The sequence below is a fragment of the Planococcus citri genome, chromosome 5 (genome assembly GCF_950023065.1).
Source record: "Planococcus citri chromosome 5, ihPlaCitr1.1, whole genome shotgun sequence".
Taxonomy (NCBI): Eukaryota; Metazoa; Arthropoda; class Insecta; order Hemiptera; family Pseudococcidae; genus Planococcus; species Planococcus citri.
In genome coordinates, this window is record NC_088681.1 from 24699146 (window position 1) to 24725955 (window position 26810).

At 33.4% G+C, this 26810-nt stretch overlaps 1 protein-coding gene across 1 annotated transcript in view; it reads left to right on the top strand.

Annotated features, from left to right (window-relative positions):
• The window catches only part of LOC135849364 (nephrin-like), a 380313-nt gene that overhangs the window by 243639 nt on the left and 109864 nt on the right, over positions 1-26810 (top strand). Inside the window, exon 4 of the mRNA XM_065369755.1 lies at positions 7639-7749. Within this exon, the coding sequence (XP_065225827.1) occupies positions 7639-7749 (111 nt within the window). The remainder of the gene's footprint in view (positions 1-7638; positions 7750-26810) is intronic.

The following is a 26810-nucleotide window of genomic DNA, read 5'->3' on the forward strand; positions in this document are numbered from 1 at the left end:
CATCTTTTTCAAAAATTGACACCACTTAGACAAATTTTCCAAAAATTAACACATTTAGGACAACTTTTTCAAAAACTGACACTTTGACAAAATTTTCCAAAAATTGGCAAGTTTTCCTCACATTGGCACATTTTGACATTTTTTCCCAAAATTGACACTTTCTGACAACTTGACACTATTTGAAAACTTTTCCAAAAATTAACACTTTTTGACATCTTTTCCAAGAATGGACACTTTTTGACTTGGGCAAATTTGGCACAGAAAAAAACTGAACCTTTGTAAGCAAATTTGTCAAAAAATGTAACTTTTTTGGCAGTTTTAGAACATAAAAGGACCATTTATATGCGAAAATCAATTCTTTCTGGATTTTTTGGGTGGGGAGGGGATACAAAAAATTATGGACTTGTAACTTTCGTGAATTAGAGACCGCCTCCACCTCCACCCCTCCAAATTAACAAAAAAGGCCTGCTTATCTCACCGAGAAATTTGTAGTGTCAACGTGTTTTATTTTCCCTTTCTCCAAAAATACTGTGAATCGGAACTAATTTACTTTATTTGTGGGTTGTGGAGCAAAAAATTCATCTGCATTATAACTTTTGTTCGAAATTTTTCTTCCTTTTTTTTTTGGTTTAATTTTAGTGGTTTACATTAGCTAAGTACGTCTTTTGCGAGACGTCTCGGAAAAATCCGTTTTAAAAAAGAGGGTTCAATTACTGTTATTTAATATGTTTCCCAACAGTATAGGTGAAAAGGTGTCCCTAAAACTAGATCCAGAGCTACCTACGTAAAATTAAATATTTTTCGGCCATATTTCTCCATCGAAATAATTATAAATCAATAAATAGGTGTTTGAAATTTCGAATCTATCTCATCAAGGGCCACTTTCATAAAAAAATATACCCATTCGTCAGTCTAGCATCGGTTGAAAATGGAGGACAAATACGACTATATACCTATCTCTTATCCACGACCTATCCAATTCGCAGCTGCGAATCGCGTTAATCCACTCGTAACCGTAACGCGAACCACCTACACGTTGCAAACGTCCAAAATCACATTACCTGGTGATAAATTGACGTCAAATATGTGACCAGAGAGTTAAACCAGCGTGATTTTTTTCACCATCTCATCGCTGTGAGGAAAAGCTTATCGATACTCGACAGCGACCGAATTTTAATCAATAAACTCTTTTTCGCTTGATTAGACAGAAAGCATTCTTTTTAAACTTTAATTGGATATTTTCTATAAAGAAGCCAGAGCGAAAGAAAAAAAAAACCTCGAGCGAGTAAAACAGGATAGGTATCGTTTTTAAAGCAACACAATTCCGGTGCGGTGGTAAAATTTACGTAGTGAGAGGGAAAAAAATGCATAAATTTTTTCAAATTAACTTTCTCCAGGTACCTATCGGATTAAAATAGGTGTTGGAATGATTTTTTTTTCGATCGCATTCTGTAGTTACACGTGTTTGAATTTACATGTATATGGTGTACCGGCGATGATGGAAAAAACCCCTCCGGCGGTGTATTTTTATCGCGATTTTATCATCGAAAAATAAATAATGAAATCAGCGTCGACAAATACGCATCTATACGAATGAAAAGGGTTCGACGTAGGTAATTGAAGAATACAATCGGGGCTTCGCAGTGTTCAGGCCAACAGCCACATTCTCTATTCGGCAGTTTTGTTTTTATTTTTATTTTATTATTATTTTTTTTTTCGGTTTCGGAATACTGTATACGTGAACTCAGCAGGGCTACGTGCCAACGCTGTATAGCGATGTAATGAATGAGCTTTATTTATCTGTAAAGCTATTTTAAACGAAGGCAACGAGCAGCCTCAAAACATACGACGGTTTTATTACGAATACAGTACGCGAGGCATTTGAATCGTAATCGAGTCGATGTTATGAATTTTTTTGCACTCTCAACGCCTCCTATTGGCACGTCGCCTTCGCGATTTACACCAAATTTACCACCACCACGGACGTGTGCTTTTTCGGCGATAAAATCCAATATATTAGGGGCGAAACGGAGTGGTTCAATGCTCCCGTACACTTGTAAAATTTTTTTCAGAATTTTTGTATTTGTTGCTCACAAACCTGCCTATATAGAGTTTGTATAGGTAAGTTTTTAAAGGGGAAAAAATTTCAAGTTTCTAAATGAAGGTTTGAAGGCCATTATTAAATATTTGAGATCACTGGAATTTGCTTGGAAATTTTTGAAAATGAATTTTTTGTTATGCTTTGCCACTCCCCCCTTCAAACTCTTAACGTAGGTAATAGTCTGGATTCTTTTAGTAACAAAATACCTAACGATTCTATAAAAAAAAAATCCATTACAGGAAAATTTTCATAATTGGATTAAAATTTCATAAAATTGAAAATCTGCGTTTAAAAAATTGTTATAGCGTTTAGTCTGCTGCGATTTTACCGCACAATAACAACGCAGAAAAAAAGAAAACTACTTGGCCAATATTTCCACGGTCGATAAACCAAGTCTTCCAGCTTCTTCTTCTTTTCATCTTTGGCGTAAAACATTGAAATTGTGAGATTTATGCGGCGTTTAATGCTAAATTAAAATTTATCTTAAGCGAGTAAAATCCTCGATGAATAATTTTTTACACTAGAAAAATATTGTAACCTCGTTGGATGTGATTTTAATGAGAAAGCATAATATCACGTCAGAGATGGTTTTTAGCTATTAATTTCACTAATTAATTAGACGAATAAGCCACCACGATAACAGATTTTAAGTACGGGTACTTGATATATCCTATGTACATTTTTAATTTGCGAATATCGAATTTGATACCTACCAGAACGTGACGTATTGAGTGCGAAATCTACCTACCTAGTACCTACCTACCTACCTACCTACCTACCTACCTATCCATATCGAATTCTAAGCGTAAAAACGTTATCGAATATTTATGCAGGAAATGCGAAATAATAATCGAAAAAATCTTTTTGTAGTTTTATGACGTGGTTGAGAAATCTGATGTCAATTCGCGAATTGAGAGCTTATGACGTTGATACGTTGTTATTTCGATACCCATATAGAGTATAATTTTAAAGCATAGGCAGGTATAGGTGTAAATTATTTAACGCTGTCATTCGACATCGATTTAATATTCACCTCCCACGCCTCTTTATGTTAATTAAATATCGGTTCCGCATCACTTTATCGCAAATTCATAAGAGATTATAGCGTCGATTTACGCAGAATCGTTTACACTACTTTAGGTTCTTCTTTAGGCGTACATTTTGACAAAAGTGCCGAGCTATAATATTTGCTGTCATGCTTAAACGGATCGTTAAATCTGTAATTTGAAAAAGTGTAATTTACTTGCCAGGGAAGGTATTATGAGAGAATTCATACAGTTTTGTATTTTTATTGTGAATGTTTTTTTTACTCCCAGTGTATAAGCTTGCAAATCACAAATGCTGAAAAAATTAAACGCGAATTTCTCCAACGACAATTCAAGTGGCAAGCACAGCATTTTTAAACGATAAAAAAGGGTGTTAGCTTAATATTTTTCATTATTAGAAAAATTGGCAATACAAATTTCTCTGCGAGATAATCAGGCCTTTTGTGTTACTTTTGTTGGGGGGGGGGGGCGCTAATTTTTGAAAGTTGTAGGTCCATAAATTTTTGTACCCTCTCACCACCCAAAACATCCGGAAAGAATTGATTTTCTCGTTTAAAGTCATTTTTTTGTTCAAAATCTGCCAAACAAGAAGTATTTTTTGAAAAATTTGCCAAAGTACATAATTTATATGGTTCAAGTTTTTTCATTGCCGAATTTAATCAAGTCAAAACGTGTCAATTTTTGAAAATGTTGTCAGCAAGTGTCAATTCTCTGAAAAATTGTCAAAAAGTGTCAATTTTAAAAAAAGTTGTCAGAAAAACTGTCCAAAAGTGGCAATATTTAGAAAAGTTGTCAAATGGTGCAATTCTCAGAAAAATTGTCAGAAAGTGTCAATTTTTGAAAAAGTTGTCAAGAAGTGTCAATTTTTAGAAAAGTTGTCCAATAGTGTCAGTTGTAGGAGAAGTTATAACATAGAGTCAATTTTAGGAAAAAATGCCAAAAAGTGCCAATTTTTTGTAAAAAGTTGTCAAGAGGTGTCAATTTTTGGAAAAGTTGTAAAAAAGTGTCAATTTACAAACAATGTCAAAAAATGCTAATTTTACAAAGTGTAATTTTTTGGGAAAAGTTGTAAGGAAGTGTCAACATTATAAAATGTTGTCAGAAAGTGTAAATTTTTGAAAAAGTTGTCGAAAAGTGTCAATTTTTAAAAAAGTTGTCAAAAAATGCAATTCTAGGAAAAGTTGTCAAATAGTGTCAATTTTTAAAAAGAGGCAAAAAGTGTCAATTTTAGAAAAAGGGGGCAAAGCTATCAATTTTTGAAAAAGTTGTCAATAAGTGTCAATTTTTAGAAAAACTCTCAAATTGTGGCACTTTTTTAAAAAGTTGTCAAGTTGTGTCAATTTTTGAAATAGTTGTCAAAAGGCGTTATTTTGGGAAAAATTGTCAAAAAGTGTCAATCTCTGAAATACTTAGTTGTAAAAGAAGTCAATATGTGTCAGTTATTGAAAAACTAGTCAAAAAGTGTCAATTTTTTGGAAAACAAGTCAAAAAGTAAGTTGTCAAGAAGTGTCAATTTTTGGAAAAGTTGTCAAATAGTGTACATTTTTGGAAAAGTTGTCAAAAAGTGTCAATTTTTGAAATACTTAGTTGTCAAAAAGTGTTGATTTTAAACAAAATTGTCAAAAAGTGTCAATTTTTGAAGAAGTTGTCAGAAAGTGTTCATTTGTGAAAAGTTGTCAAAAAGTGTCATTTTTTGGAAAAGAAGTCCATACCCGCACAACAATTGTCGACGTCGACATTTACATCGACTACGTTTTTTTCCAACATATGATGGAAAAGTGATCAATTAATTATTTAGTAGGAATCTTCTGTCCATACAAAAGCCAGGTAAATGAAAATTTTCGTAATTTTCTCATTATTTCTGATACCTCGACATGCCATCTCGACATGTAGATGTAAAATTCGATGCTCGAAATTTACATCTACAACTATGTCGACCACTTTTTCAAAATTAAAATTTCTGTTTTAGTGTTTAAAATTTTAGTAAACATTCAAAAATATGATCTTGTTCAATGTGGAAAACAAATTTTTTAGGGAATTGATGAAATTATTCACTTTTCCGCAGTTTGGAGTTGTAGATGATATGAGGCTGTTATTGTGGATGTATTTGTTGATGTCGAATTTCACATCAACATTAACATCGACATGTCAACATGAAAATGGATTAGTTTGATACTCGCAGATAAAGTATTGCACCATCTTTGATATAAGGGATTTCTGTTGAACTTCTTGATTATACAGACTTTTCGCCTGTACTGGTCTGTACTTCTTGGGAAGTAGACTTTGCATCGATGCTGTTTACAGCACTAGCAATAGCCACATCAGAGGAAATAATTTTTGAAAAAAAAAATTAAAAATTTTAACTCAAATTCTATAACTTAACGAAGCAGGAGGGCGACAATGTCGACATAAATTTCGATGTGAATGTCGATCCATCCACATCCGTCACTTTTGGATGCCCCATGTCGATGTGAATTTCGACCCTGTGTAGAGCCAATTGTCGACACGAATGTAGATCAACATCAGTCGACAATTACATCGACAATTAGCTCGACACAGGGTCGAAATTCACATCGACATGTGGCATCCAAAAGTGACGGATGTGGATGGGTCGACATTCACATCGAAATTAGCATGGCCATTGTTGCACGGGTATGTGTCAATTTTTGGAAAACTAGGCAAAAAGTGTCAATTTTTAGAAAACAAGTCAAAAAGTGTCAATTTTTGAAAAAAGTTGTCAAGAAAAAGTTGTAAGAATGGTGTCATTTTTGGAAAAGTTGTCAAATAGTGTACATTTTTGGAAAAGTTGTCAAAAAGTGTCAATTTTTGAAATACTTAGTTGTCAAAAAGTGATGATTTTAAACAAAATTGTCAAAAAGTGTCAATTTTTGAAGAAGTTGTCAGAAAGTGTTCATTTGTGAAAAGTTGTCAAAAAGTGTCATTTTTTGGAAAAGAAGTCCATATGTGTCAATTTTTGGAAAACTAGGCAAAAAGTGTCAATTTTTAGAAAACAAGTCAAAAAGTGTCAATTTTTGAAAAAAGTTGTCAAGAAAAAGTTGTAAGAATGGTGTCATTTTTTGAAATGTTGTCAAATAGTGTACATTTTTGGAAAAGTTGTCAAAAAGTGTCATTTTTTGGAAAAGTTGTAAGGAAGTGTCAACATTACAAAAAGTTGTCAGAAAGTGTCAATTTTTTAAAAAGAGGCAAAAAGGTGTCAATTTTAGGAAAAGTTGGCAAAAACATCAATTTTTGAAAAAGTTGTCAATAAGTGTTCATTTGTGAAAAGTTGTCAAAAAGTGTCATTTTTTGGAAAAGAAGTCCATATGTGTCAATTTTTGAAAAAAGTTGTCAAGAAGTGTCAATTTTTGAAAAAGTTGTAAGAATGGTGTCATTTTTTGAAACGTTGTCAAATGGTGTACATTTTTGGAAAAGTTGTCAAAAAGCGTCATTTTTTGGAAAAGTTGTAAGGAAGTGTCAACATTGCAAAAAGTTGTCAGAAAGTGTCAATGAAAAAGTTGTCAAAAAGTGCAATTCTAGGAAACGTTGTCAAGTAGTGTCAATTTTTTAAAAAGAGGCAAAAAGGTGTGAATTTTAGGAAAAGTTGGCAAAAACATCAATTTTTGAAGAAGTTGTCAATAAGTGTCAATTTTTAGAAAAATTGTCAAATTGTGTTAATTTCTTAAAAAGTTTTCAAGTTGTGTCAATTGTAGAAAAAGTTGTTAAATAGTTTCAATTTCATGAAAGAGTTGTCAGAAATTGTCAATTTTTGAAATAGTTATCAAAAAGAGTTAATTTTAGGAAAAATTGTCAAAAAGTGTCAATTTTTAAAATAGTTGTCAAAAAGTGTCAATTTTTAAAATAGTTGTCAAAAAGCGTCTATTTTTGAAAAGTTGTCAAAAAGTGTCATTTTACTGAAAACAAGTCAAAAAGTTTCAATTTTTGGAAAAGTTGACAAAAAATGTCACTTTTTGAAAAGTTGTCCAAAAGGTGTCAATTTTTCGAAAAGTTGTCAAAAAGTGTCATTTTTTGGAAAACAAGTCATAAAGTGCCAATTTTTGGAATAGTTGTCAGAAAGTTTCAATTTTAGGAAAAGTTGTCAAGCCGCCTCCCTTCTCCCCCTGAGAACCCATTCCGTACTCATTACTCAAATTTCATATGTATAAATTCACTTTTTTGCCATAAACAGCAAATTCTCCAGCCTTTTCAGATGGGCTCAAATCAGGCAATTCTTCACTTCGATTTTTCCATTTACATAAATACCTATATTATTATGTAAGTTATTTTTATGCTGAAGGCGTCAGAAATTGCCTCCTTGTATTTACTAAGGTAGGTATATGTACATTTTTAGATTTCAAGTCATTGAATTGTGATCCTCATCTATCTATTCCTTGTATGAATTTTGTCCACCCCCTCCCCCTCTCATTCACTCCATTCTTCCTCAATCATTAGACAATAATATTTCTGATACACCGTTTCAATTTCTGATTTCAGTACCGCCCGAAAAAGTGGTAATTCTGGATGAACGAAACGTGCCACGAACCACGGTGGTTGGACCTTACTCGGAGAACTCTGATTTAACATTAATCTGCCAAGTTTTTAACGGTAAGTTTACCCTTATAGCATCGTACATTTAATTATGTGAAAGGGCCGCAGAAAAAAATTATATCGCGTCGTTTCAGTCACGCCCCGATTATTAGTCTTTTCTCGATTAATGATGTCAATCAAATTCTACCATCGAAGGTGTCAAAAACTAAAGGCGCGTAAAGTTTCCAAATTGAAAGCTTATCGCCGCGTCTCGTTCAATAGCAGTATAGCTCTCCATGTACTATGATATATCGATCTGGGTGCTCTTTTTTTTTAATATACCGTACCCTTGTAAATTAACCTCGAGTTCCATTTACGATCAGCGAAGATTTCTGCCTCGTCTGGTCGTTTCGAAATAAATATTTGAAAATGTAGGATTAAGGATAACACATTCATGATGACATAATAATGATATGTGTGATACATTTTTGACATTATGTCTATAAATTTCGCATATATACCTACCTATCTACCTAGTACCTACCTACAACTGTAAAGAAACGAACATAAAAAGGATATAGCATATTTTTACGACCTTCATTAGCGGTCTTCATGTTTGGGCTATAATGCAGCTGATTATTATCGTTTTATTTTACACCACAATAATACACCTCTAGCACCCTCAAATATAATTTCAAAACGAAATAAAAACTTGCAACAGATTAACTCCAGATACCTGCGAATAATTTTCGGTAATTTTCAAAAGCTTTGCTTATTACTATTACGACAGAATTACGTAATTTTGTCGAGGTTTGTATTTTTGCGAAAAATAAAAGAAAAACACATTATCTTCGCTGTGATAATAGTTCATAAATATTTGCGGAGTAAAAATGAAAGAATTAAAGTTGAAATGATATTATTTTTACTCTCGGAATAAAATTAAACCTGGATTAGATATTTTTCTTTTTTTATACAAAAAAAGAGAGCGAAGTTGACAAAAGTTGTAATTTGTTTCCAAGAAATATGATGAAAACAACCACGACTTACGAAACGGTTGAATAATTCGGTAAAATCTGTCACATTCTTAATTACTCGAGAGTCTTTTTTGGTAAATTTATTTTCGATGCGATGGCAATAAACAGATTTTCTTCAGTTTTGATTAAAAGAACGTGTTCGCGAATCTATAAACAGTGTTTTTTTTTCTTCTTCAAATCTTTCTTCATCGCTAATACGTTTAGTTTTTAATCCCCATGTCCCCTACTCCACCTCCCCCCCTTATAAATGAATCCGTGTCGAGAAACTTCATTACAATATTTACCGTAGATATTAATAAATTGTTGTTTGAAATAGTACCTACTTCTGATGTTGTTGGTTCTTATGGTAGTACTCGGTACGTGCGATGAAATATTTCTCGACGTTTAGATAAATAAAAAACGAAGAAAGAAAAAAGAAAACGCGAGGAGATCCCGGGGTAGTATTTTAATTAGTGAAATTACTCGTTTAAAAATTATATCCGTTTGATACCGCGTGTACTTCCTTTCCAACGAGTCTAATTAATTTTAAACGTATACTTTTTATATTTTTGTAACCAGTGTTGGTAATTCTTTGCAATTATTTTTTGGCGTTTTGTTCTGCTAATAACCGTGAGATCGTAGTTGGGTATATACAGGGTGATTCGTAATGGATTAGATTGTTTGAAAAATTACGCGAATGCAGGTTATTTTACAGTGATGTTGGGAAGGTTGCAGAGTTGTTCTTATACAAGGGGGGTATGCAACTGGCAGAATTTGGACCTTTCATATGCTCAAGTTGAGGTGCATTTTAAAAAATTGAAAGGACAAAAATGGGAAAAAATCAAAATGTCACTTTTGCCCAGAAAGTTGTAATTTGGCATGCTCTCTATTTTATACCTTCCAAATAGGTTGGAAACGATTTTGAACATCATTTGAGAGACTAGACTGGAAGGTCAATGACCTCGAGAGACCAGACGGACAGACAGACTACCTTGAGTGGTCAGACAGATAGGTCAATGACTTAGGGGACCAGACAGGCACACATACAACCTTGAGAGGCCAGACAGACAGGTCAATGACCTAAAGAAGCCAGACAGGGAGACAGACATACGACTTTAAGAAGCTTGATAGACTGGTCAATGACCTTATAGGAGATCAACCAGTCAGACATCCGACCTTGGGAAGCCATACTGATGGGTTAATGACCTTGAGAGACCCGACAAACGATTTTAATTCGAACATGCTTTAATCGAAGGTAGTTTGAAATTTATTTTGAAGCATGCAGAACGTTTTTAAATGTCAAAATTTCCACAAAATGTTGACATTCAAATTATTCCTCCAATTTAATTCAATTTTTAAGAAAATCCCTATTTTTGAAACAATAAAGAAAAGTTAAACGACCATAAATCAAATAAATACGTTACAGTTTTGTCTCAAAATGTTGAATATAAATTTACCCAGCTATTATTTTCACCCTCTCAATATGATTTCAGTCACTCATACTGCAAAAGCAATATGTAAGAAAAACATAAGTGGTCTATTCATCTATTCGAAGGAACTAAATCATTTATAAAACCACCCACATGTATAAAAAAAAAATGAAAATAAAAAACTCTAAACAACAGAATAAAATGTAAAAATTGATAAAAAAAAAAAGAAGAAAAGAAAGAATAACGCAATAAGAGCGAACTAGCTTATTACTCGATCGTAAAACTACTCTAACAGATTATTTTAAAAAAGTTATAAATATACAACTCGGTTATTTATTTCCTTAAAACGTATAACGTAAACTGTGTAGGTGTAGGATTTGTAGATGAGAAAGAGCTTATTTTTTGCAGCCTTCCTTTTAGGTATAAGTATTTTTTTTCCACTTTGCCTTATGTCGGAGAAAAGTTGAACAATTATAGGCGTAGCTTAATGCAACCTAACAAAACACCTAAAAGTGTCCTAATCCCAAAATATATATATATTTCAAATTAATAAAAATCTGGGAGGAGTTATGAAAGAAAAAGAATTACTTGGTAAAAAAAGAAGAAATATAACGAGGAAACAAGTTGCTAAAATTTATTTCCAGAATTCTTTGAACAAAATACTCGTACACAATAACGCCCGTGTTACGAGTAGATGCTTATTCTCGACGAATAAACTCGTTGAATTATTTTGTACTTGGAAGATTTTTCATTTTATAAATGAATATTTAAGTATGTTTTTCATCGAATGAAAAAAATAACGGATTTCATTTCCGGAAAATATTTTCGATATTAAGACGAATTTCATTAACATTGCTGCAAAAGTCTGTCAATTAGTAGAACAAATTTGAAATTAAAAGCTCAACAGACTTTACCAGAACGTAGTTTTAAATACGCCAAAAAATTAAAATTAACGAACCCCCTCTCTCCTTTCCCTTTTCTTTTGTTTCCTGTTCGTTAATTTGTTTGCATTTTAATAATAGAAGAACTCATTTCGAGAATACAAAATCGAGTGGTTTTATTTTGAATTTCAAATTTTAACTTTTCTCGTCATTTTTTTTTGCAACATTTGGAACGAGTAAATATAAATAAGAAAAAAAATGAAAAATTTGTAGGTACCTCGATTATTTCATTTTTTTTTTCGAAAGTATTATAAGAAATCTAGATAATTATTTTTATACCTATAAAAAAAAAAACAGCGTAGTTTTCATTCGAAAACCATTCGATAATTTAATCAAAATCTTTAAATTACCCCGATATGAAAAAAACGAGCGAAAAAAAAATATCTGCATCATTAAACACCAACTTCTGGTTATAGAAAAAAATCATCTCGCGTTTAGGTTTCCAAACCCCCAACCCTTTGAAAATTCGTTTTCGCTGAAAATGTTATACTTCGTCGGGGCTGATTTGAAAAAAAAAAGAATACTAATTTACGACGCCGCCAGCTAATTCAAAAAAGCGAGGGTATATACTTTCGGAACGTACACGTATATGAAAAAGGGTAAAATTTATATATGAAAGATAAAGCAAAATAAAGAACATGAAAAAACAACCGTTCATAACAAAAATCGAAATTACGTTAGCGAGTTTCCGCGTGTTAACGTACCAAGTCGAGATTTATTTCGGCGAAGATTTTGCTAAATGAAGTATACATACAGGGTGATTCGAAAGAAATATATGTTGCCTTATTTTATTATGTGTAGGCAACCTGTTCTGTAGAGAGATGTATGGAATTGGCAGGTGGTACACACTGCATACTGACAAGGGTTGAGACAACGTGAATATTCGTGATTAAATGTGAAACTTGGCTCAAAAAATTGTGTCTACTAATTTTAGTTGAATTAGCTAATTTTCTGGGTTTTTCGTGAACTTTTTTTTCAAATTCATTATTTTGGTACCTAGGTATCAAAAATTGTAGATTATTCGTTCACGAACGAATGAATCAGCCAAAATGTAAATCAGATCAGATGAAGAGTTATAAATCTACCTTAAAATTTGACACTAAAAATCTCTCTACAAAAATTTCTTACGATTCGTTTGTGAACGATTCGCTCAGAAACGACGAATCATTCAGGAACGACAGAATCATTTTAAAATCAAATCAGACGATACACGACAATACAAAAGAAAATATTCTCCAATCTGTTAATAAAAAATGAAAATGGTTCATTCATTCGTGAACAATTTGCTCAATCAAGAAAAATCATTCACGAACGAATGAATCGTTGAAAAATCAAATTATGTAGACATGCATCACTCAATGAATACATTCTTCTATCTGTTAATGAAAAGTGTGAATGATTCGTTTGCGAACGATTTGCTCGGAATCGACATTAATCATTCAAGACCGACTGATTCTTTTAAAAATTAAATCAACTGAAAGAGAATATGGCATAATTTGAGTTTTTCAAATTCATCACTGATGATTTCTGAGTGAATGATTCTTTCGCGAACGATTTGATCAGACTTGACATGAATCATTCAAGAACGACTGATTCTCCCCAAAATCAGATCAACCAAAAGAGAACATGATAAAATTTGACTTTTTCAGATCCATCAATGATGATTTCTTGGTGAATGATTCGTTCGCGAACGATTTTTCTCCTCTGAACAAACCGTTCGCGAACGAACGAATCACTGAAAAATCAAATTAAACATGCATCACTCAATGAAAGCATTCTTCAATCTATTAATGAAAAGTGTGAATGATTCGTTCGCGAACGATTTGCTCAGAATTGACCTGAATCATTTGAGAACGACTAATTCTCTCAAAAATCAAATCAACCGAAAGAGAACATGGCATAATTTGTCTTTTTCAAATCCATCAGTAATGATTTCTTGTGATTGATTCGTTCGCGAACGATTTTTCTTCTTTTAACAAATCGTTCACGAATCGAATGAATCACTGAAAAATTAAATTGGGTATAGATGACTTACAGATAACTGAACGAATTGAAAAATTTGGTTCTTTTGATCGATTGATCCTATCATTTGAAACTGAACTTGATTCTTTCGCGAACGATTGGCTCAGAATCGACATAAATCATTCGAGAACGACCGATTCTCTACAAAATCAAATCAACCTAACCAGAACATGGCATAATTTGACTTTTTCAAATAGGTACATCAACGATGATTTCTTGGTGAATGATTCGTTCGCGAACGATTTTTCTCCTCTGAACAAACCATTCGCGAACGAATGAATCACTGAAAAATCAAATTAAACATGCATCATTCAATGAATAAAATAAAGCATTCCTCAATCTATTAATGAAAAGTGTGAATGATTCGTCCGCGAACGATATGCTCAGAATCGACATGAATCATTCGAGAACGACTAATTCTCTCCAAAATCAAATCAATCGAAAGAGAACGTGGGATGATTTGACTTTTCCAAATCCATCACTAATGATTTCTTGTGATTGATTCGTTCGCGAACGATTTTTCTTCTTTGAGCAAATCGTTCACGAACTAATGCACTGAAAAATTGAATCAAGTACAGATGACTTGCAGATGGATGACACAACAAATTATGAAATTTGAATCTTTTTATCCTATCATCAAAAACTGAACTTGATTCGTTCGCGAACGATTTGCTCAGAATCAATAAATCATTCGAGAACGACTGAATCTCTCCAAAATCAAGTCCGGCTAAAAAGTACGTAGCAAAATTTGACCTTTTCAAACCCATCAACGAGATTTGAGGATGATTTCTCGATAAAAATGATTCGTTCGCAAACAATAATTTGCTCAGAGATGAGAATTTGTTCGCAAACAAATTAATCCATGAAAAAATAATTTAGGTAACAGGGGGCTTAACGAAAATAGACTTTTTTGATCTTATCATTAAAAACTGGTCTCAATTCATTCGTGAACGATTTGCTCAGAATCGACAGATTATTCTAGAACGACTGGATCTCTCCTCAATCAAATCCAGTGAAAAAGGATGTGGCAAAATTTGGGTTTTTTAAATCTACCAATTAGACTTGAAGATGATTTGTTGGTTGGTGGACAATTCACCTTTAGGTAACAGGGGGCTTAACGAAAATAGACTTTTTTGATCTTATCATTAAAAACTGGTCTCAATTCATTCGTGAACGATTTGCTCAGAATCGACAGATTATTCTAGAACGACTGGATCTCTCCTCAATCAAAGGTCAAATTTTGCAACGTCCTTTTTAGCTGGACTTGATTTTGGAGAGATTCAGTCGTTCTCGAATGATTTATTGATTCTGAAATTTGAAGAGCTTGAAATCTTTGTAGGAGAAATGGAAATCTCACTAAAAGCTCCGGATCAACTTGAAACCCCCCATTCATTTTTAGCAGTTCTGATCAATTTCAATTTTTTGGGAGAGGAGATTTTGAGCTTCATAAAAAAAAATGGAAAACTCATTGGTAGCTCCAAATCACTACGATCCAAAGTAATTTTCCAGTTTCACAAATTGTACCTTTCAATGTTTTGGCATGATTACTCTCTAAATTTAAAGCAGTCAAATTTCACTGCTTAGCAGTCACGACATTTTGCCTTTTTAAAGCAGTAGTTTTTTTTACTGCAAAACAGTGAAAAATTACTGAATTGGTCAGTCAAAATGATTTTTTACTGACCAATTCAGTAATTTTTCACTGTTTTGCAGTAAAAAAAACTACTGCTTTAAAAAGGCAAAATGTCGTGACTGCTAAGCAGTGAAATTGACTGTTTCAAATTTAGAGAGTAATGAAAAATCTTTGAAAGAAGAAATTTCAAAATCCGAATTTACTCGAAAATAAACGACTTTCAAATTTTCAACTCCTTAGCAGAACCCTAACATATGGTCTTGGATTCTGATGTCAATGGCCTAGGTCGACGCGGGATCTCAACTACTGTTTTTTGGATCTGGTCTATTTCTCTAAACCGGTTGGGTATAAATAGGCTGCAGGAGTGAAAAAACCACGATTTTTTTCGAAAATGTCCACTCTTTGAAGATCTGCATTATATCTCTGCTCCAGGGACATCTCTTTCGCTAAAAATCTTCTGGGAGGCTTTCAACTCAAAATGAAGACCTCCGCAGAATTTTGTCAAAATTCTCCGATATTTTTTTCACGATATACGTAGTTACCTCCTGTTCAACTGTATCAAAGTTTCTTTTTCCTCATTTTTTTTTTTTTTTTGAATAAGCATACTTTAATGTGGAATATCATAAATATTAGATAGGTACATTCGACGCAACACCGAATGATCGAAAACCCCTACCAATCATCAACATTCAACTCACGAATACCCAAACGCAGCAAAAATTGCCACAGTCAGCAGATCTCTCTCAAATCACGCTGTATAAATATTGAAAAAATTCCTATTCGAATTCTTATATATACCTATACCCAGCGAGTAAACTATGTCATCAATTTTCTCGCTAGATTTTTATTTTTAGGTATTTTTTGCGAAATGTTGTTCGGGTTGGCCGTTCTTATTATCCTATAGAGAAACATGTAGCATACCTTTGTCCAATATCGAATAATAAATCAACACTGAATCTTTCGCTATCTATCCAGTATCCAAATCTCGTATTCAGCTCGGAAAAATGTAAGTATACAGAGCGAGAGAAAAGAGGTTTTCAATGAAAAAAAAAAAAAGAAGCTAACTATCCTTTTATAAAATTTATATAACACGTAGCTACTATACGTATACTAGAGATACGTTGACGCGAAAACGTGTAGAGGAATTCCAACACGGAATTGCAGTAACAAGAACACGACCGAGGGAGAGAAAAAAAGAACCTACGTACAAATTGTTAGCGAACCACAAGGGAAAAAAATTGCTTCTATGGTAGATTTTTTGTATATATGTCGTCGTATTTACCAGCGCATCATATATTATTAGCATATTAGCGTCGTGTCAAAGGTTATTCACTTCAAATCTTTTTTTTTTTCGCTCGATTGAAAAATATTCGCTGGAAATTACACGGTACAGTATGAAAAATTTTCCACGATGGTGTGTTCGTCTCGTTTATTATTTTTCACCGTCATCGAAAACAACCTTTAATTTGAGCATGTCGCCGTTGTTGTACGAGTACACACGTAGTAGCTTTAAGGTACCCCATATGAAGCTAAAAAGGTGGAAAAAAGAGCTCATCCTCCGCTATACCATCAACCATGTGCTTTAGCATGTACGGGTACCATATAAAATGGCGAACTCGGCTACAGAATTCGAACGGTTGCCAAAATATTCATAAAACTAGGCTCGCAGAATCCAGAATGTATCATTGGGCCGAAGGGTAAGCATCGTTAGGGCGGTAAAATGGCCGTAAACTGACTATATAAGAGGTAAACTTATATCAAATTTACCGAGCCGGGAGTCGAGTTACTAGCGAATAAAATTCGCTCCGTGTAGCGAAACTACAAAGACTTAAACGTTACATACATTTTACAATGTATATAATGAAATTTATTAAGAATTTTATGCACGTGTATAACTCTATTGCCCGAGTTAGATTATACCATAGCTTGGTTACCAAGCATAAAAAAGTATTTATAATTTAAATATGCAGGTACTTTTTTTTTTTTGTTTTTTTTTGTTTTGCTTCTTCACAAAAAAGAACGTACAGTGTACCTACGTACGTATAGTAATATTACACCGTGTGCTACGTTAGTCTAGCATAAAATTCCGTGATTCGGTTCAAATGGCATATTCTCGGTTGGCTCATCGCGCTTCGCGGAACCAGACAGAAAGATCGATGGGTAAAAAGTACACATATATATGGAATAGAAGACGAGTGCGGCATCATGAAACAACTAGACAGAAAAGTAATAATAAAAAAGTCAACTTTGTGATAAACGTGGCAGGTATTTCACTATAAAAAGAACGTACAGTGTATCTGCAACGTTAAAACGTATACGCGACTAGCATAGTGAAAATCACATTTTGGAAAAAAAACTCCTCACGTGTATCTTGAAATCGTAAAAGGTTTTTTTTCGCTGTATCCGATGCCTCCCTTGGTTCCATAAAGTATCAACGAAATTGAATTTGTTAAAAGGTTTCAATAACGTTTTGCCAGCAGTTATTTGATATGAATATAGTAATTGCTGTGGAGCATTCAAGGGGGGAGGCGAGGAAGGGAGGAGAGAATTGGGGTATTTTTGTGAAAAATTGCCAAAGCGATATTTTTCCAAATGAGTGTCACATTGACGAAAATGACAATTTTAAATAAAATAAATAGAATACCTTCTCATGTCAGATACTTTTTCCAAAATTTTCTCCAGTGATCCGTTGAAGAGCCCAGAACAGTTTGAAACCTTCACCAATTGACTCCAGAGGTCAAAGATGACGCCTTCGAGAAAGATGATCTTTGGATTTTTTTAAAAAATAATACACTGAAGAAAATTTTGGATTTGAACCGGCTCAAAAAGAATTTGGTAGGTGGTATGTGCCTAAATCGATCGAAAGGGTTGCGCAGAAGATCAATATGAGTTTAGGTATGCTCTTTTTTTTCAAAAAACTGGAGAAACTAAAAATTCACTGGAGGCTCCAGAACGGTTCAAAACCGGCACCAATTGACTCGAGAGATCGAAAATAGTGTGCTTACAACAAAATTTCAGCTTTGTAGGTCAATTTGTTGAAATTTTAATTTTTTTTAATTTTGTCACAAATTTAAGTTTGTTTTTTTAAATTGCAAAAAATTGAAAAAATGAATTTCAGCACCTGAAATTTTTTGCTAATATGTAGTATATTTTGGGGGTTTCTTTCGGTCCCCCTTTGTCCGGTTCGAAAGTGTTTGTGCTGGTTGGGATTCTTTCCTTATGAGTAATATGATTTAGGTAGCTGTACCTACCTACCTACCTAGTGATTTATTAATATTTAATTATGTATTTACTTTCAATTTTTCCAAGAATTTATCAAATTTTTTCCAAATTGGCCTATGTACTTTTCAAATGGTTCAAAAATTTGCAAAAATATTGTCCAAATTTAATAAAATTTTGGATTTTGAAAATTGCAGAAGACAGACGCTTGTTTGCCAAAAAAGTGTAATTTGAAAATCTTCAGAAGTCCTCAGCAAAAATTGAAAATTGAAAATCATTGATCACGTTTGACGGAGTGATAAATTTTTTTATTGATTGAAAAGTGTATAACTGAAGCATACGTTTCCAAAACGCACTAAGTCCAAAAAAATATTGATAAGAAATTCATGGTACTTAGTACAATTTGGAAACGTAAAAATGGCCCAAATTGGCAGCATTTTTGATATGTTGTAGCCAAGACCCTTGGGCATAACATATCAAAAAATCAGCCATTTTGGGCCGCAACTTTATGCTAGATGGCCTTGCAACCTCAGAATCTTTGAAAATGGACTTAGTGCGTTTTGGAAACGTATGCTTCAACTACAAGATTTCAATTTTAATTGCGCGCCTGACAAGTGTGCACATAGGTAGGTATGTAGATTCATTTTTTTTTTTTTTTTTTTTTTACATAGGTAGTGTGATAAGGGTGGTTGAAAAATCGTCGTCTAGGTTTAAGGAATTTAGACATCTTGAAAAAATTTTAGAAAATTATGAATGAAATGAAATTTTTCTGGAGACAATCATCTGAAAATCAACTTCACTGTTGTATAAATGAGAAAAAAAAACACAAATGTTTAACTCAGTATTTTCTAAAAAGAGATACCTACTTAGAAAATAAAATTTTATATACAGGGTGCCCAGAAATATCGAGCACCTCAAAGAAAATTTTTCATTAAAAATATAGGTTGGCAACGTGAAATAGATGCATATGATTGGTGGAATGCTATGTCTCCAGTCCAACAACCAATCATGTGCTATCATTATTATCATTCACTGTGACCAACCTAAGTATTTTAGTAGAAAACTTTTTAGGGGTGCTCGATATTTCTGGGTACCCTGTACATAGGTACTTACCTACCTAGATTTTTCAAAAATTCGTCAAAATGGAAAAATTAATTTAGGCAGCTGAAATTTTGATTACAGAAGTTTTTTTGAGAGAACTATGTATTTATTCGGCTCAACGCCTAAACGCTATGCACTAAGTGATCAATTTTTATACAATACTAACGCAATACTTGAGAGGGTAGGCAAAAATTTTTATAAAAACCTACGAATATAACGATTTGAAAGAATTATTGTTTTATTGCATCAAAAAAGATCTTGAGGATTTTTCACTTTTAAGAGAATTTAACTTAAGTTTCCAGCGTTCAAACCATGGTTCCAATTCATCAATACCAGCTTGAAGTTGATTACGAGCAATTAGAAGATCATTATTTTGGCTGAGTAAACATGTATCATCAGCAAACATTGCTATTTCATTATCAGCTGGTTTAGGAATATCATAGCAGTATAAGATGAACAAAGTTGGACTCAATACAGCGCCTTGTGGTACACCTTAGCTGAGCCTTGTGGTACACCTTGGCTGATTCCTCGAAGCAAAGAGCTTTCATCGTTGATTTGAACATAAAATTTCCTATTTTGAAGGAAGGAAGAAATGATTTTACGTAGAAAGGTGGGCGTATTTTGATTGTAACTAATTTGTAAATTAAACCGCAATAAGCTGCAGTTATGAATTGCTTCTTTTCATAGCCGTTGTTAATAAGTTGTATCATTCGATGCAACTGATGAACTGTACTTGAAAACCATACTGAAAAGATGGCAAAATCTGTTCCTTTTTCAGAAAGTCCAAAAGACATTCCCAAATGATTTTTTCAAGGATTTTGGATAGAGAAGAGAGAAGACTGATAGGTCTAAGTATAATCATTAGGAGACAAAGAAGGAGATTCTTTTTTGGATAGCACAATTACTTTAGCAATTTTCCAGGTGTTAGGAAAGTAACCAATTTGAAGGCAAGAGTTGAAAAGTGTTTTGAAGTTCATTAGGGTATTTGTTGGAAGGTTTTCAAGCATAAGGTTACTGATATGTTATCCGAGCCTGGTGATTTCCGGATTTTGATTTTTTTGATAATGTAGCAAATTTCTTCAACTGAGGTTCGATGAAGCATTTTGCAAAGACAATGATTGCTAGGTTCAGTCGAAATATCAAGAGTGTCTGTATTTCTATTGCAGAAAATATCTTTGTAAAAATCAGCAAATAATTCACATTTTTCGTGGTTTGTAGTCGCTGATTAGTTACTATGAGTTAGTGGAGGTAATATCTTTGGTTTGTTGAAAAGACTTTCTAGTATGATTCCATAAAGAAGAATTGGGCGATAACAGAAGTTTTAAAACATGCGCTCTCAGTATCTTTTTGAAGTATGTACTCCATTTTTTGAGATTTTTTTTCTGGGTGAGTTTTTGAAAACGCATCTCCATTTTTTTGAGATTTTTTTTCTGGGTTAACTTTTGAAAATCAGAGCTTTTTGCCCCCCCCCCAACAGGTCATCTCAAGTCAGAAAATGTAGGTTAAGTTTGATGAAATCACTCGTATAATACAGCCAGAAATTTATAATTTAAAAAATTGCAATGTTATTTTCTTGTTCAATTAAATCAGTCGGAAATTGACTTCTCACTTACATACTTTTGACTTTTTTCTCTTCCTAAGTTATATCAAAAATGTGTGTTTTTAAAAGGAAGCAAATTTATAATGTTATCAAAAATGGCCGTCATCTTACTCTCCAACCCATGGAGAGCCATTATGAAGAAATTCAACTTCAAGTTTCAGTTTCACCCTTCCATAAAAATAAAAAAATAACCTATATCATTCAATCTAAGAGAAAATATTCCAAGCAAAAGAGTACCTACATAAAAAATTCAAACACACAATCACCAGATTCGTAGCAAATTGAAAGAATTAGTTCTTCATGTTTCATTTAAAGTTATACGTCCGAATGAGACAACACAACGATAAAAACAAACGCGAAACTCACAACAAAACTCAAAAATACAAACCTATCTTCATCCTCAGCTTCTCGCGCCAACGATCCAGCATCACGTTATTTTTCTAATACTCGTTCTACAACAACGTTGTAATACGACGTTAAAGTGATTTCATAAAATTTTCATTCGGTCTCTGGATACTTACTATACAATGACGTAGCATCGAACATGGCAACAATGTACATTACAAAACGTCAAGCTGCGCTTAGGAAATTTTTTTAATCCGTACAACAAACACAATCAGTTCTGCTGAGTAAGTACTTACGAGTATAGTTGGGTAAAAATAACAACGCCTTCATTCTATCGCATATTTCGCGATTAATACCTCCCAAGTTCTCAGATATATAGGATTAATAATCGAGCGAAAAAAAAACTCTCGCCGGCAAAACTATTACGACCTTTTTTATGCATTTTAATCTTTTATAGTATATACTATTCTGCTACGAGCGGAATTAGCATAGCAAAAGAATTTTTAGAATTTAAAACGATTTTTTTTTCTTTATCGACGGTTGTTTATACGAAACGTGTAATCACTTCTGGGTTTATTTGTCGGGTCATGGCGACCGGCTCGGTCATCCGTGTCGTATAAAGTTTTGTTTGAAAATTTTCTCATTTTCCTATTTCCAAAGTTTAAATCTGTATAGCCATTGCTCTTAATATAAAAAAATCCATATATGTTGCACGCAGCAGAAGCAAACCTCATTACACGTATATGGACTCTTTTTCCTCTCCTTGTGGGACTGTTTCCTTCTCAAATTCGAAAGGTTGGATTTTCAACGTGGAAGGATAGAAAAAATGTGATGTTTTGAGTGTTGATGTTGATTGATATTTTCAAATAATTGAGGAGGCAGTGATTGAGATTTCAGAAAAGCGTGCAGGGAATTTTAGAAAACAGTCATCTTCTCAAAAGAGGACTAAACTGAAAGTGGGAGGGGGCAAATGGACAGATTTTTTCTTTAATGTTGATAAATATAATTAATCTGGAAATTTGAATTTAATGGAGTGAAAAAATTTTCAAAAGCGATGAAATCATTCTCCAACTATGGTAGAAAGTTAATAAAGTACCTTTGCTCTTTTTTATCTAGGTAGTTTTTCATTTACGTAGTTTCATTTTTCGCTGTTATTTTTCATTCTGATTGCAATATTTCGAATGAAATATTTCATTTAAAAATGATGTCTTGAAAGTTGAAATCATAATTTGAAATTCATAAAAAAAAACGTCAACTCTTCTCTAAATTATTTTGCAAAAAAAAACTTCAAATTATCTAACTTTTATGTCTATTTATTCTTAAAATCAGAACAAAAATTGAAAATTTTTCATATGCATCGTGTAATTTTACTCACCTGTTGACGTGTTTCTATTTCGCGTAAAATTTGAGAAATTAAAATCAACAAAAGGCTAAAGTAAAATTGAAAAAAACACACCTGTGATAATAAACACGAGTGAAAAAATTCGTATAAAATTACATCATAAGGCTTCGTCTTCATCGTCTTATGTACGTATACTCGTACTTGTTTGAATCGTTTAAAATTGTAACTTCTCGTTGACATTTTGTAATAATGCTGACACGACACGACTCGTCGCATTTTTCTAGTACCTTTTCTTTTCATTTCCTATTTCTTTCTTCCTTTCCACCTTTTTTTTTTGTTTATAAATTGAGAATAAGTTTTTCTCGTATCATTTACACTCGGCAAAGTTTCACAGCAACACATTCCAACTACACATTGACTCAATATTTCCAAGTTTGTTGAGTGAGAAATTTATTTTCAGGTCGTAAATAGTCGAGTTAAACATAACTTATTTCTCATATTTTTTTTTACGTGTAAAATTTTTTTCAAGATATCGTCATTTTTTAAAGGCTTGCGTTACAGGTTCAAAAATGCTACTAAAAAAAAGTACAAGAGGAGGTGGAGAGATGGAGGGTGAGTTTAAAGTGTCGGAGAATTAATGAAAAGCTCGGTGAACGAGTATACGGTGTTTTAGACTTGGTATAAATAAGTATCGTCGTATACGATAGTGTTGGTCCACATGCTATAAAAGGTTCTATTAAAACAAGAAAACTTGACGGAAGAAGTTTCCATTTATGACGATCATTTTTTTCTATCATATTTTTTCGTCGCTGGCATCTTGATCGAGTGAAAAAAATGTAATTTAAAAAATATATCTATGCTCAGTAGGTATAAGTGAGTATAGCAGATAGAATACGAGTACCTATATAAGACGAGATTATTATTTTTGTGGAGAGAGGGGGAGAGGGTGAATTAAAAACGATCATCTTATTTTAAATATTATTAAAAGTGTACGTTCACCCGACAAAAAGATGCCGGATTTTGAGCAAATCAGCAGAGATCTTCATTTTGAGTTGAAAGTAACTCATACAAAATTCTAGTCTCCAAGGTGTCCCTCGTGGAAAGATGTGAGGCTTCAAAGAGAAAGCATTTTTGAAAAAATCGTGGTTTTTTCAAATTTGAGGATTCTACTCAGCGGTTGAAAATTTGAATACTGCCAACTTTGAAAAATCGAAAAAATTTCATAAGTTTTTGGCTTTTTTTCTCAGTTTTTTGAATTTGACAAAAATGACGAGAAAATTGGCACCACTGTGTTCCAAAAAATTGTTCCAGTTTCAATAAATTTATTTTTCAAAACTTTGGCAAGAATAATGCGAGAATATTTGTAAAAAAAAATTTTCAAAACACGAATTTACTCGAAAATGAGCCAGAAAAATGTTGATGGAATCGAAATTAGAGTCCTAAAAACCTATAATTTGGTATCGTACTTACTTACCTACATTGCAAGGAAAAAAATCACACCTAAATTCTAGGTAAGTTAATCCAACCTACACGAAGAATATCCATCGAAACGCCACCGGTGAAAAAAGTATAAAACTTTGGGAAATTTTATCAGTTCGATGAGCTACGAGGAGTTGAATTCAATCACTTATAATACTCCGAGCGTAACTCGACGCGGTACGAAAGCTATCGTGAATAATTTATTTTTTCATAATAAGAAAATAATTCGGTTATATTCCGTTAAAATTAATTTTTCAAGGTTCATTTCTTCTTACCTTTAACGAACGAGAAAGAAAGTGAAGGAAAAAAAACACCGACTCGGTCTCGGGCAGCAAAATTCTGCGAGAAAAATTTTCTTTTAATTTTCAAACAGGTTTTCCACCATCATTGAGTTTTTTGATTTAATTAAAATCTGTGTTTTTTCCTACGAAATTGTAATCTCGCTCACCCTCGTCTGGTATTTTTTCCGGCGGATTATTGAAAATGAAATTAAATTCGGCTAAGATTTTCTCTTTCCCTTTGGACAAGGTTATGCCTTTTGTTTTATGTATAATTCAATAAACGAAAGCGAAAAAAAGGAGTCATTTTTGAACTTTGCCCTCCATAACCGCCATCAACCTGCTGAATAAATCGTCGTCGCCGCATTAACTTATGCAAAACGATTAAAATCAAGGCTTCTCGAGGGAGTGAAAAAATTTCCCTATCGAGAAGTTACCTACCTTCTAGCCAGAGCGTTGTTGATAAATATGCTGGTTGAAAGTGAAAGCTCGTTTAGATCGATATTATAATTTTTTTCCTTTTTTATTTTTTATTTTTTCAAACGCCAACCATTGAAATTTTTCACATGCACGTTAAGAAGCTATTAATAAAAATTCACCATATATATACGAGGCGAGTTGTTAAAAGTAATCTCTGCTTTTATGTACACTACTCGCATTTCCTGTGTTGTTTAAAGGTCAGTTGGGAGTGTTGCTCGCCAGGGGGTTTTCTCAACTACGAGTACGTGCACGTGAGCAGTTTTTCGCAACCGTCGAACCTTTTTAACGTTAACACCATTCGTAGTCTGCGACTAACTCTGTGTTGTGTTATAATAATGTATACCTATACGTAAATGTACGTGAGTTAAAGGTGTATAGTAAGTATACCAAAGTATATACGAGGTACAGTTGGAGGGGGCGCGAAGGGAGGCACACCAAACTGGGACGAGGACGACCGACGTAAAACTAGGTAATATGCGAACTGTTTTCCACTTCTAATTCCCGGCGCTTGTTAATTTATTGAAAGGAAAATTATGTTTATTTCTACCACCCTGTTTTGCCGGATCTTTTAACTACAACGCCGTATCTGGTAGAGCCCCCATTCGGGCCAAAAAAGCTCGCAAAAAAGGACTTTTTTCGCGCGCTCGCTCATTAGCAAGTAAATAAAAACGAAAAACTTAACCCTGAAAATGGAATTATTAATTAAAAGCGAAACGTAGATATAATTAACTTTTGTAGGAAATTCTAGCGAAAATCAGCTCGTTTTAACCTTGCCTTTTAATTCGAATAAGATTACTTTTTAAATAGCCGACGAAACTGTTGATTAAATTTTCGGCGGCGCGGCTACGAATCTACATTAATTTAGGTTATCTTCTTAAAAATATTGAAGGCGCGCGACACTGTGTTGAACACAGGGTGTTTCGTAAGTACCGATAAGGGGTCTCTTTCAACTCAAGAGTATGTATTATTGAATATCTACATGTAGGTATCGGTACTATAGGTTATTGAAAACACTTTTTGCCATTCCAATCCGTGATTTTATTTCTTTAAACTTGAATTATCACAATTGGTTTCGGCTTAATTTCCAATCTCACAAATATTATCCTCTCTGATTTTGGAATTTATTATGGCACTGATTTTATCACTGATTCTGGTATGCTTTAATATACCCACACCTAGTTTGTGTGTGTCTTTCCCAGCATAAATCATTTTATAATCTTTATCTGCCTGGTTTCTACCATTTCCAGTCCATCAGGTCTCGCTTATTCCTACCTTACTTGTTTCAACTCCGCATATTCTTCACACTTGGCAGATGGGGATCAGCCTGACGGAGAATTAGGGCTGTTGCTAAATTAATGTCCATATAATTCTAGGGAGATGTAATGGTAATGGTGGTGGTTTCCCATTGCCTTCCACCATGATTTTCTGTTGGGGTTTACTCCCTCAGTCGCATTTGCCAGTTTTGAGGCGCTGCTGGTATTTGCCTTCTCACTCTGAAGCTGCAGCTCTTATGCATTCTTGTTCGTAATCCATATTTATGTAGAGGTTTGGCCTTTGGCTTGCCCCTCCTCACCGTCGTTCCACCAACTATAGAATTCTGCTGTGGCCATGTTTATCATTTTGAGTCCATCGAACAGCAACATGTTACCACCCTGCACAACAAGGATGCACAGAATACTTCTGGTGTTGTCTTTGCCTTCTCATCTGTCCTCGGGGACTGGCTCCTCTTGATGACTCGAGCTACTACCTAGAGACTACCTCTAGCAACAACAACCTATGTCCTTGCAGGGTGGTCCTTATCTACACCACAAAAAAATTGTGATTTCGTCTGCTTCTGACCCTCAAAGATCTCTGGTGAGAAAAAACATAATTCCCTATTTTTTATTTTTTCAATTTTTGAAAAATTCAGGCTAAGGTGGGGCTCTTGACTTTAAAAAATTTGAAAAAATACAAATTCACTGTAAAGTCTTAAAATTTCAAAATTTCAAGTTCTAACACCTTAACACCTCCTGCAGTTGTTTTGATGGTTACCTAATTTCATGTAAATAATAAGGTACAATTTCTTATGAAAAAATTGGTAAAGATGTTATGGACCAAATTTAAAAATTTGTGATAAGGTGAATCTAATAGGTATTTCATTGATAAATAAGGGAGGGAAATTGATGAAGCAAATTTGAGGAATCAAATGAAAAAGTGTTTGAATGTGAATTGCGATGAAGGGTGATGAAGATTGGGTAAGAGGGAAAAGGGATGACGCTT